This window comes from Camelus dromedarius, chromosome 7 (genome assembly GCF_036321535.1).
Source record: "Camelus dromedarius isolate mCamDro1 chromosome 7, mCamDro1.pat, whole genome shotgun sequence".
Taxonomy (NCBI): Eukaryota; Metazoa; Chordata; class Mammalia; order Artiodactyla; family Camelidae; genus Camelus; species Camelus dromedarius.
In genome coordinates, this window is record NC_087442.1 from 40,092,644 (window position 1) to 40,105,864 (window position 13,221).

At 40.7% G+C, this 13,221-nt stretch overlaps 1 protein-coding gene across 1 annotated transcript; it reads left to right on the forward strand.

Annotated features, from left to right (window-relative positions):
• The first annotated feature begins 8,418 nt into the window (after positions 1-8,418).
• NEUROD6 (neuronal differentiation 6) lies at positions 8,419-11,768 on the forward strand. Its single transcript, XM_010988056.3, has 2 exons — positions 8,419-8,640; positions 9,939-11,768. The coding sequence occupies exon 2, from the start codon at positions 9,960-9,962 to the stop codon at positions 10,971-10,973; it is 1,014 nt and encodes a 337-aa protein (XP_010986358.1). The 5' UTR covers positions 8,419-8,640; positions 9,939-9,959; the 3' UTR covers positions 10,974-11,768.
• The last annotated feature ends 1,453 nt before the right edge of the window (positions 11,769-13,221 follow it).

A 13,221-nucleotide genomic window follows, 5' to 3' on the forward strand; every position in this document is an offset into this window, starting at 1 on the left:
TTAAAAAAAAGAAGTTATTTGTCTTTAACATGCTGCTATATTTCCTGGCCCAAGGTGTTGAGATTGCAAGCAGAAAGATACAGTATTTTCAAAATAATTGGTTTCACTGACATCAGAGTATGCGCTCCCCATCTATATCCCAAATGCCTGCATAACCAGAGGACACTGCCACAGACATGAGCTTTTCCCTCACAAAGAGTTGAGAAATTATTTCACATAAATGTCTTATTCTCAATCCCCCATTTTCATTTTGAAAGAATCCATCAAATAATAATGCAGCTATGTGCTAGCTACTGTTCTAGCCATGTACATCCACAACCTATGAGATAAGAATATATTTACCCTCATTTGACAGATGGAAAACCTGAAGCATAAGAAGTTGCTCAGAGTCAGCCAAAAAGAAAGTGACAGAACCAGGGGTTCTGGTTCCAGACGCGACATACCAATCTGCTTATGTATATAAGCTTTAGCTGCTATACGGTCTGCTTATGCATAGAACCCTCACAGCTATTGTAAGAATTATGCAACATATGCATAAAAGTTGGTATAAAAAAGTATTAAAAATATTAGTCAATATTAACATTGATCAAATGTTAGTCAATAATCTAGCCATCATGTTTGAAAACTTAAAATCAACTAAAGTACTCTTTAAGTGCAAGTATTCTGAAGTGTGTTTTTCATAAACCTTCTGCATAATCTCCAGTTTGCACTATCTTCCTAAAGGCTATTACATAAACAAAGTAGGTATTCATTTGTTTGATACTCTACACCACAGTCCACCCCTCATGCATCTCAATGCTTTAAGTTTGTTAGTTTTACTTCCTCAACAGGAATCTTGAGTCATTGAAAGAAAGGATTGTGTCTTCTACTGTCTTTCTCCTCAAAGTGGCTTATCGCGTAGGAATCATGCAATAAATACTTGGAGATTGGTAACAGACTCCATAGCTTTGGGATAATGTTACTGATTTCATGCAATGATTTTGGAAGATGTGTGTCATGTAGGTAATGAGTAAAGATTAACTCTTTCTAAATGTCCCATTCTAAATTCCTCTTAAAATGATACATGCAGAACACATGCATGCCTTTCTGTTGGATATACACCTAGGAATGGAATACAACTAACATACATGTTTACTGAATCGTATGTATAGCACTACTTATAACAGCTGCAAACTGGAAACTAGCCAAGCACCTGCCAACAACAGAATGGAGAAACAAATTGTGATACGGTCACACCATTGAATATTATGCAGCAATGAGAGTAAACATTCCACAGTTATGTTCAAGTATGGATAAACTACACAAACAAAATATTTAGATAAAGAAATCAGAACTCCAAAAAGTATACACCAAATGATTCCATTTATATAATGTACAAAATGAATGAAACCAGTCAATGCTGTTAAAAGTCAGGATAGTATGTTCTCTTAGAGAAAAGTGGTTGGTACCCGGAAGGGGCAGGATGGAGGCTTCTGGTAATGTTCTGTTTCTCAATCAAGATCTTATTACAAGATGCATTCAGTTTGTCAAAATTAATTGAACTGTGCACTTATTGTCATGTGTGCTTTTCAGCCTCTATTTTACTTCAAATAAAAAAATAATCTAGACACTTCCAAGCTCTACTCAAATGTTTTCCTCTTTCCCTATCAACAAACTCTCTTATCACAGTAAGCTCATGCTGGTTTTAATTAGAATATTCTGGATGTATTTTGTGTGCTAATTCATCTCTAACTTCCTTGAGAGGCGGGGCTCTCTGTTACTTATCTTTACCTCCCCTCAAAACAGTGGTAATACACAGAAAGTTAGTGTTTTGTTGAATGAATGAAAAAGGAGGAAGGAATAAATGAACAACTCAACCCTCAACTCTTCTAGACACATAGAAGCTCATGATGACTGTAATCACTGTTATATGATTATGTCACATATGGCAGTCTACTGACCTACCCATCTGGGCAAATTGATCTAAAAGACAAATGTATAGTAAAATATAGTGTATAGTCACCACATACATTAATAGGCTAATTCCTCATTTTGTGACTAGATTCATGGTTAAGTTTCTCTACTTCATCTAATATTTATTATTTATTCAGGATTTATTTTGTACTAGAAACAATTCTTGGCAGTTCGTTGACATTTGATCATTTAATTCTTTGCAGTTTACTATAAAGTGTAAGTTGTTTTGAAACTAGAATTTGGATTCAGACAGACCTAGGTCCACATCATGATTCTGTCACTTAGAAGGTGCACAGTAGTGGGTAAATTAATTAACTTCTCTGAGCTGCAGTTTCATAGCACCTACAATGGGAATAGTCACATCTACTTTATTGTAAGGATCCCATGAGACAATGCACAGTTGACCCTTGAACAACACTGTTGGAATTGCATGGGTACACCTATAAATGGATTTTTTTCAATAGTAAATATAGAGTACTACATGATCCACTGTTGATTGAATCCTCAGATGCAAAACCATGGATACAAAGGAACTGTGTGTTTGGAGGGCCAAGTGTAAGTTATATGTGGATTTTTGACTGCAAGGAGGGTTGGTACCCCTACCCGTCGCCCTACATTGTTCACAGGTCAACTGTATATGAAGCACTTAGACTAAGCAGATTGCATAGGAGAGAGTTCTGTTCCTCATCACCAGGACCAGAGGTTAAGTAAATTTTCCACAACTAGTCTGTGCCCACTCATCAGTACGTTCTGTTGACTGTAACTTCAAAATACATTTCCAGGCCACCTCTCTCCTTTTCCATTACCACCACCTTAATCCAGGCCACAGCCAGCCCCCTCTTGCTCTGTCCACTCTCACAGGATTTGTAAGTTTTCTCCCTGTTTCTTCTTTGCCTCTCTCCAACCCTTATCTTCATAACAGCCAGAATGATCTTTTCAGATCTTAAATTGCCTGAAACCCTCCAATGCCTTCCTGTGAAATAAATTCCAAACTCTTACCAATACACAATCTCATATGATCTGATCCTTACCCCTACTGTGCTCAGATCCTTCTGGTTTTCCGAGAACACTAGACATTTCACATGCACTCTTGCCTCTGCTGTTCAGCCTTCAAGTCTCAGCGTAAAAGATGACTCAGAAAAAGCTTCCCAGGTACTTTGATCAAGTAGCTCTTCCCATGATTCTCTGTAGCCACCAACATGTAAATTTCACCCCTCTGTGCTTACCTATTTACTGTCTGTCCCCTCATCTACACTGTAAACTCTCCAACAGCCTTGCTGCGGCTGTGCTACATGCCACCAAATAGCCATCACTAACCCAATGCCTGGAACAAACATCTTCATTCAACAATATGTACTTACTGCCTTTCATGAGCAGGCGCCAGAACTGTAGATTAATACTCACAATACATAAGTAAGCGTGTTGTGTCAGCAAGTGATACTTCCTATGGAGAAAAGCAAAACAGGTGGGAGGTGGGTGGGGAGGGACGGATGGGTGTAGGGGTACAGTACAAACTAGGGTGGTCAAAGGGGACCTCCCTGACAGGGAACATTTAGCAGAGACTTGAAGGATGTGACAATGAACCATGGGGATATGAGGAAGGTGACTCCAGGTAGGGGGAAGTGCCACGATCCTGAGGTAGGAACGTGCCTGAGAGTGTGAGGAACAGGCAGCGTGGTGGGAGCTGGAACAGTGGAGGGGAGAGTGGCAGACGGTGAGATCAGGAAGGGCAGAGGGAGCCTCTGCACCTCTGGAAGGATTTGGCTTTGACTGAGGGAGAGGGGAAGCGGCTGAAGGGTTTTCAGAGCAGAGGAATACAATCTGCTTCATGTTGTAACCAGATGCCTCCGGATGCTGAGTTGAAGACGATGTACGGAAAGCAAGGAGCCAAGAGTGAAAGCACAGGTGCCATTTAGGCCAGGTGAGAGATGGTGCAGCTGGGCCAGGGGAGGAGTAGTGGAACTGCCAGGAAGCCGTCGGATACTGGATATCATTTTAAGACAGAACTGTGAGGATTTGCAGACATTTGGTTTTAGGGTGTGAAAAAGAGGACTCAAGAATTACTCCAAAATAAATATTCAATAAACCTTTGTTAACTGGATGAATAAATGAATGAACGAATGAATGAATGACACATAGTTATTAAACAGCAGGATCAGATTTAAAGTAAGGTTAGTTGGACATCAAAATTCTTGCTGTGATACTTAACTTTTTAGAATCTGACAGGGCCTTTCTTTACAAAAATGCACATGTGTACGTACATGCCAAACTTGCACACGATCTTCAGAAGCTCCAGATCCTCTTGAAATCCATCCAGGAATCCCCTGCGTGAAGAGAGCCTGCATGTCATCATACAAGCATCTAACATAAATCTTGATTTTCAAGATGCAGTCTACATAAAACTTGCAAGAGCATCTCTTCATAAAGAACCCACTCCAATCTTACAAAATGGATTAATGTAACAGGAAAAAGACAAACTGTACTTCCGTTTTCTATGTTGATAAATAATGATTATAGTGCATATTATTGGAATACAACAATGATTTTGAATTCTGTATCATAAAAAATAGAGCTCAGGGACAGTAAGTTATTGGTAATATTTATAAAAGCCTAAGGGAACCTATATTTTCTTACTGTAAAATCACAAAAGTTAATAAAGCCATTTCTTTACTAATGGCTAGGAGTGCAATACCTCAGTCCAAAAAGACTGGTTTTCTCACACTGGTAGAAGTTTTCACTGTCAGATTTAGATGACTTTATTTAATAACAAATTAGAAAATAAATTTAATGAATGCAGTTTGGCTAGTAAAATAAAGTGTATGTTCGATGGAGGAAAATAATGGAAGGTATTTCTGGAAAGGACGACAGTGCTGTTTTATGCAAAGGCTAAAGGAGAAGAATGTTGCAGTGTTTCGTGATGGCATACACGACATATCTTATTGCCTAACAATAGTACAATTCAGTCTAGTCTTCACCCTGCAGGAAATCTAAAAAACAATCCAAATGTTGCTTTATTTCCACATGATCTGTTTAGTCTAAGTAATTCTCGTGTATGTACATATAAACAAAGTATTTTGAGATCTATGTTTAAATTGTATTTTTATAATTTAAAGCTTCAAGGGCAATAAGGCTGCTTTGTGTTTTGCCTTATAACTAACATAGTGTCAGTGAAACCTGAAGGGCTTCAGCGAAACCAAAGTGGGACACTCTTGCCTGCTCAGCCTTAAGGGTCTTTCAAGCCAGTGGGGAACACAGGGTTAAAACTCTAGAGATTAACACAGCAGGCTCACAGGCTTCCAGGCTGCCCTGAATGCCCTGCCATTTGTCTAAGAGCTTTAAAAAAAGGCAATAGAAAAACTCTGTCCAAAATCTATCACAGGAAGCACCCTATTTCTGCGAGAAAAAACTCTGGTGCTGAGGTTCAGCTGCCTGATTCTGCCCGGGTCTACATTCTGTGGACTTATACTCTTGGAGAGCTGAGGAAAATGCCTGTCAGGTTCCAAAATGATCCCTTAAGTAATGAGGGGATTGTGAAAAAGAGAGTCAACAGAATTCCCATTTGCTAATAAGACACAGGTACCAACTGGATGCTAAAAATAACAACACTTGGGCCTTAATTTAGACTTTTAAGCCTCTGTTGCTGTACAACTGAGTCAAATTATATCTAAATTATCTGTGGGTCATTTTTATAAGTGAAATATGAGCATCCACCCAGTGAAGGCAAGACAGAGGCAGACAGACAGACACTGGGCACTTAAAAAAAAATCTACTGTAAAATGTCATGGCCCCAGAAGTAAAGATCCCATCAGTTCAATTAATATCAAATCGAGTTATAGACATAAACTTTGGTGTGCAGTGACTGACATGAAATGAGAAAATATGTTATAGAAATGGTGATAATACACTCCCTACACTCTGAGTATTTGTCTACAACTCAAAATGTATTTCTGTTTGGAGTATTGGTGTTAACATGCTTCCTTAGCAGAGAGCAGAACAGCCGTTATGGTATATGTGATGAATGCATATTAACAGCACAGGCATTTGCATATCTGGAACTATAGCAGAAAATGCATCACGAAATTTCTTTTGAAAGATTATTGTACAAACACACTGAATCCTTGTTAAACCTTGACATAACAACTTTGTTTCCCCCTTTTTTGAAAAAAACAAAACAAAACACTAAGACACTCAAACAATAGATTAATACTCAGAAAACCTCAACCCAGATTCTGTTCCCCACCACCGCCACATCACCACCACCAGCACAGGTTTTTATTTCATGTTCAAAGGCAGGAACAGAACAGCCCCAAATGTTTTCATGCGAAAGCTGTTTCTCATTTGTCTGCATGTCGCAAAGATATAATATAAAATCTATCCTTGGGATGAGCTACATTGGTGATCATTTCCTACTAATGCGTCATGTGATCTATTTCCTGGATTTTGATTTTTATGTTTGTAATGCCTGTGATACAACGCGGCTTCTGGGGACTTTGCAAGTTTAGAATACGGTGCAATTGCCCCTGATACTTATGCTTCTTTACATTGACAAAGCAAACCATATGTGAGAACAAACAAAATTCCGCAACTAGTCTTCCTATAGAAATTCTCTGTGCTGTTATAAAAAGTGTGTGTCGTTTTTGAACAAAAAGCTATATGAAATATACCCAGTGCACCCATTACCAGGACTGCCTCCTTAAACAACACATTGTGAAATGCCTTTGGTGTGTCTGATTTTTAAAATACATGAGCGAGGCTAACACACCTACCTATTTTAAGTTATGAGTTTATAGCCTTATTTTTATTTTAAATTTGCATTTTTTTTACCAGACCATTGAGAGAAAAAAACTGTCCTCCTTTAACTAGGATGACTCTCTTTTTTGCCAACTTCCCTATCTTTTCAAGAACTGTTCAGGCAAAGTCAGGTAACTTTAAGCAGGGACAGGAATCAGACATGACAAGAGGAAAACTGCATTTAGTTTGAGGTCCCCGATGCCAATTTGGAACCAAAGTGCATTAAAGCAGCAGAATTTTAAACCTTTCAAAACTGGGATTTATAAGGGGAATGCTAACACAGATTGAACAGTTACAACTCTGCCAGGGATTACTTTAATACCAAAAGCATACTGTCTCACTTTATAGAAAGAGATTACTCAGTTGTCAAACAACAAAGGTTGTGTTTGTCTATTTTTAAACTTTTAGTTTTTTTTTTTTTTTAAGTGCACTTTTTACTTTGGTGACAGGCAATCCTGAAATAAAATGTCCTTTACTTTTAGCGGGGGTGATAGTGACAGGAGAGTAGAGGAAAGGAGATGAGGTTTGCCCCTGGCTTCACAGTTCGTTTTATCTGCAAGGTTTTGCCAGCTTCGCTAAACTGTTTTCTAGCCTGCTTTTGTTAAGAAACCAAAAAGGAAAAGTGGGGGGGGGGGTTAAATATGAAATAAATCTGACAGAGAAAAACAACTGGACATGATATAAGGATGAGAAGATATTTAAACTGATGTTGGTCTAGAGGGGGAAAGAAATGTGGTGGGATGGTTTTTAGGAGAAAGAAAAAAATTTGAAAGCTCAAAAGGAAAAAACAGGAAAGCTAACCTTTGGTTAAAATACTCAGCAGAATGCCAGGGAGAGAAAAACAAAAACCTAAGTGATCATTTTCGTGTTTATTGTGTATGAAATGAAATAAAGAAGAACAAGCCAGTTAAGGCTATAAAGAGAGGGACAATAAGAGAGTGAAGTTGTGACTTTTGGTAAAGGACACAAAAATGTAGTTTGAAACCTTTCACGGTGGACTTAACAATTGTCTGCATTTTATACACATACACAAAGAATCTCTCTGAAAAGTTGCTGAAAGATACCAGCAAGTGTAGAAAGGGGAGCATCTGAGGATGTCTTTCACAGACCCCAGATGGAGAAACTGTTCTTTTATTCCAAATTCTTAGGAAGCGTAGAAGTCTTACATGTTAATAAGAGAACACACAGACACACACCCGTAAGTTACATGCCATGAAACAAAACAAGGAAATAAGGAGACCTTTGTTGATCCCCGTTCGCTTACACAAATCTTAGTTTGGTTAAGCATCTCAAGACCATTTTCCTGATTTCAGCTCCTTTCCACGGCTTTCTTTCCCTGGGTACCCAGGTGCACAACTGGGATGGTGATCTTTACAAAACATCATCAACCACCACCACAAAAAACCTCTTGCTCACACAAAAGCCCACCTTGTGAATGAACGGAATATTAACGACTACCTAATAGTTGCACCGTTGGCAGGGCGAAACTGAACACTAACACAGCAATTTCTACAGACTGCCAGTGAAGCCGAAGCAGCTCGAGGAGAAACGCACCTACTGTATGTGAGAGGCTGGTGCAGCTTTTTTTCCTATCAGTCTAACCTTCTGTGTTGATGCATGAATGCTGGTACCCACTTACAGGGATGCCAGATGATCAGTGCAGAATGAAGGTCCCAAGAGAGAGGATCACATGGTTCTCTCTGCCCTGTGACGTCACTAGCAGATGGCATGGGTACCAGCTCTGGCAGTTGGCATCAATGTCACTTTTTTGAGATCAATGAGATAGTGCAGATATACACAGATCTAGAGACTCCAGGAGACGATGCGACACTCAGCCTGAAAAGATTTGGAAGATCCAAAATGAAAACTGATTATTGAATGAAATTAAAACCTAAGGTAATATAAATAAAGATATACTTCAATTGATGCTGGCTTTGCATGCAAGTATTTAAAGATACAGTGTCGCTGTCTTATAGTATTGATATGCTCTTTGTCATCTATAACTTCTTATCATATTTCATTCTTATGATGTAATTGTCACATACTTTCACTGCTATTTTGTAACACTGCAAGTATGTGGACGTTACTAAGAGTTGTGTGTGTGTGTGTGTGTGTGTATGTGAAGAAGCTGGAGATTGTTAAATTAAAAAGTCTCTGTTTTAATGTGCCTATTTGTTTGAAGACTTTAAATGAAAATACTTGCTGCTTCACCAAACGAAAGCCAAAATTGCATTTGAAACACAAATTATTTTCCCCTTTCATTCGGGATTCTGAACACACGTGCACAATTGCAGTCAGAATCCTTGGACCGTTCCTGTCAGATATTAGCTAGAGGGAGACTTCCGTGGCTCACAGAACAAAAACAGTACGAGAGTGTTTTCTGTCCAGGATGATTCGAATAGCAGTAAACAGACAATTACATTTAGAAAATTTTAAACTGTAAAAGCAGTCTCAACATTTTCTTTGATTTCAAAAAAAATGCCAGTGATTCTTTAAAATTTATTTATAGAGTTTATTCCAAATTAGCCTAATCCTCCCCCCTCCTTTTTTTGGTGAGGGTTGGAAAAATAGTGCTCTTTTACATATTTCTTTACTGATCAGAAATAAATCAGTTTTTAAATTGGCTCTGATTAATCTTTTCTTTAAATGTGTAGATTCCAACAGCCACTTATCTAAATTCACAGTTATGTAGCACAGCAAATAAAGTTAAGGCTTATTTTCTTTCTAAAAAATAAACCTCCACAAATTTGTCAGCTAATGGAGAGAGAGCACTTTAATTTTAAAAACTGGTGTCTCTTCTCATTTTGCACTCAGGGGAACTGGAATTAATGAAATTCTGCATTGCTGTATCATGTTTTGCATTTGCTTAAATTCCATGGTCCTTTTTGTGTATTAAAAACCAGTTTAAAATCAAAGAGAAAAATGGAGATGTTGGTGGTACTACAATAAATGCTTCATATTTTCTTTTCTTTTGATAATTTGCCTGTATAAATTAATCCTATTGCATGTGTCAATGTTTTTATAATTACTAGTCTGCACAAACTCAAAATTTTTATTTAATGTAAAAAATTTAGTCCTGGAATTAGTCTTTTTCTCATGTTTTTGTATTCTTATGATTAAGTCATTAAATATGTTTTAAGTGTATAAACTTGAAATATGAAAACACTTTAAATATTGTGCTGGCATTTTTTCAGGTAATTTAAGATTAGAGAACCATGTTAACACTACCGTTTGATGAGTCTGTTGTAATGCCAGAATCCCAGATGTGCAGAAAGTTTTCTAGAGAATGCGAGGACCAGAAGCAAATTAAGAAACCAGAAAGCTTTTCCAAACAGATTGTCCTTCGAGGAAAAAGCATCAAAAGGGCCCCTGGAGAAGAGACTGAGAAAGAAGAAGAGGAGGAAGACAGGGAAGAGGAAGATGAAAATGGGTTGCCCAGAAGGAGGGGTCTTAGGAAAAAAAAGACGACCAAGCTCCGACTGGAGAGGGTCAAGTTCAGGAGACAGGAAGCTAACGCGCGCGAGAGGAACAGGATGCACGGCCTCAATGACGCTCTGGACAATTTAAGAAAAGTGGTCCCCTGTTATTCTAAAACCCAAAAACTGTCCAAAATAGAAACTTTACGACTGGCCAAAAACTACATCTGGGCACTTTCTGAAATCCTGAGAATCGGCAAGAGACCTGATCTGCTCACTTTCGTCCAAAACTTATGCAAAGGTCTTTCTCAGCCAACTACAAACTTGGTGGCAGGCTGCTTGCAGCTCAATGCCAGGAGTTTCCTGATGGGTCAGGGCGGGGAGGCTGCGCACCACACAAGGTCACCCTACTCTACCTTCTACCCACCCTACCACAGCCCTGAGCTCACCACTCCCCCAGGGCATGGAACTCTTGATAATTCCAAGTCCATGAAACCCTACAATTATTGCAGTGCATATGAATCCTTCTATGAGAGCACCTCCCCTGAGTGTGCCAGCCCTCAGTTTGAAGGTCCCTTAAGTCCTCCCCCAATTAACTATAATGGGATATTTTCCCTGAAGCAAGAAGAAACCTTGGACTATGGCAAAAATTACAATTACGGCATGCATTACTGTGCAGTGCCACCCAGGGGTCCCCTTGGGCAGGGTGCCATGTTCAGGTTGCCCACCGACAGCCACTTCCCTTACGACTTACATCTGCGCAGCCAATCTCTCACCATGCAAGATGAATTAAATGCAGTTTTTCATAATTAATGAGGAAAATGAAAATAAACAGTGGTCATTCACCTCCCCCGTCTAATTAAGACAAAGCAGATGCTTGTGGGCTGAGTAATTGGCACAACTCTATCTAAGGTGTTTACTAGTTTCTGGAGTGTGTTTCAACTATTGTGAGAATTTTCTATGTAATAATAAATCTCTTTTTGTATGAGAACTTCTTTTCCTTTCCTTTTGTCTGTAAAGCACTGTGATTCTGTTTCTACTGGAAGGATTTTTTTTTTCATGTTTTATTTTCTTTAAATTCACTTAATTTGTTTGAACAAGGTGTCTAAGAATAGACTGTTGAATAAAGACAGGCACACAGCATAACTCAATGTCTATTTCAGTTGTACAGTAATTATAAAAATGCATGTTATTAAAATCAGATGAATAAAATGATGTGTTTATAATTATTAGGAATTCTATATTATGTATCTCTGAAAAACTGAACATTTAATATCGAGAATAACACTAAGCTGACAGTGATACTGGAAGATGCATTTGAGGATATACAACAGTATAAAAAGCTATGCAATTTTCTTTTTATTAAGGATGAATCTAAATGCAGTCAGTTGGTAACTATTCCTCTTTAAGGATTTGCAGATGGGGGCAACACGATATTTGGGTAGGTGGTGTCATAATTTTGGAACAATTATTTCAATCCTAAAGAAAAAAATTTCAGCACTTGTTTTGTATTGTTCAGAAATGATCTGTACAGGTTTGTTATCACAATGTACAACTGTGTTTTTCCACCCACATTTTTAAAGCAATTAAACATAGATATTTCCACTCGTAAAGGACATCTATTAGCTGTGATATTTTTGCATGATACTTCTTATTTCCTGGTACACAGCTGCTTTTTGTCTCCAACACCCCCTCCTCCCGATTTCAGAAATATTTCTGGATTTCAAAACCGGACGAGATAAAACAAATTTCTTAAACAAAATGGCCAAAGCGCTTACAAGATTTTTTTTTTTTTTTTAAGTATCTTAAATGAAAGAAGAGGTGCCCATGAGGGTTAAACATCCTGGGGAAACAATGATAAATCCTGGTAACCTTCAGCTCGAGCCGAAATTCGGTGGCAAATTTCCAGCAAACACCAGAGTGGATGTTAAAAATGGAAGGTTTTACTCTGCACCGTTTAAATAAGTCTGGCCGATTAGAGGCTAAATTCTGTGTGATTATAAGTTTCCTGCTGAAAGGCCACCCAAAACCTACTTGAATAGCGCTGGGGAGCTCACCCTCTTAAGCAGAACTGAGCCCCTTCTAAAATAAAAACCAAGGTGGTGGCAGTGACCTCCCTCCAGATGCCCTGGCGCGCAGGTTGCCTCCCGGGGGAGGAGGGGGACAGCTGCGAAGGCCGGTGAGGCCAGTAGAAACCGGTCCAAGGGTGACGGGACGGCGCGGATCTGGTGGGCCGGGGCAGGGGGTCCGCGCTCCTCGGCTGCTCCCACTTGTGCGCCCCGCGGGCATCTCCTGAGCCGGCGCAGGCCCGACTGCGCCTCGCGGGAGGCGCGGGGAGGTGGTGGAGGCGGCTTCCTGTCGCCTGCAATCACGGGGCGCCGGGACCCAGGCTGCACTGCCCGGCTCCGGCCCGCAGTGGGCGCCCTGGGGCTCGGGGGCCGTGGCTTCCGCGCCGGTCTTGCCCGCCTGAGAAACGGCTGCGCCGCCCGGGGAGCGGGCGGGCCCCGCATACGCTGCCCCGAACCGGGGAGGAGGCGACCTCTTGGTGGCCAGGCCCCGAGGGACGGAAAAGGGGTCTCCCCTTCACCCGCGTCGTCTACCACGATGAGGGACGCGTGGCGGCAGCAGCGCCAGTTTGCTCAAGTTCGGCTACAAGCTGCCCCGTCCTGCTCCTCCGCGGCTGGCGGGGCTTCTTGAGCCGAGGCCGAGACGCGCGGGGTCCCCGGTCCCTCAGCTCCCCCCGCGTTTAGCGCCCGGGCCTGCGGGGCGAACGCCCGCCGCGCTCCGAGGGGCAAGGGGGCCAGCGGCTGCCGGTGCGGAACTCGGCGGGCGATGGACACGCTTAGAAAGCGGGTGTGTTATTAGCTCCTGCCTCTTCAAACTCTATGCGGGCAAGGGCAAAGGAGTCAGGGGAAGAGTTGGAAGTGTGCCCTCCAGGGATGGAGAGAAGTTTGCCTAAGGCAGAGAGCCGCCTGACCCCCGTCTGTCGCGGACACGGGAGTGGTTCGCGGCTGCTTCCTCGCTTTCACGCAGTACACCTTCCCTCCCTGGGACTGTGTCC

Coding starts and splice junctions, on each gene's coding strand:
- NEUROD6 (XM_010988056.3), top strand. CDS start 9,960: ATGTTAACACTACCGTTTGATGAGTCTGTTGTAATGCCAGAATCCCAG.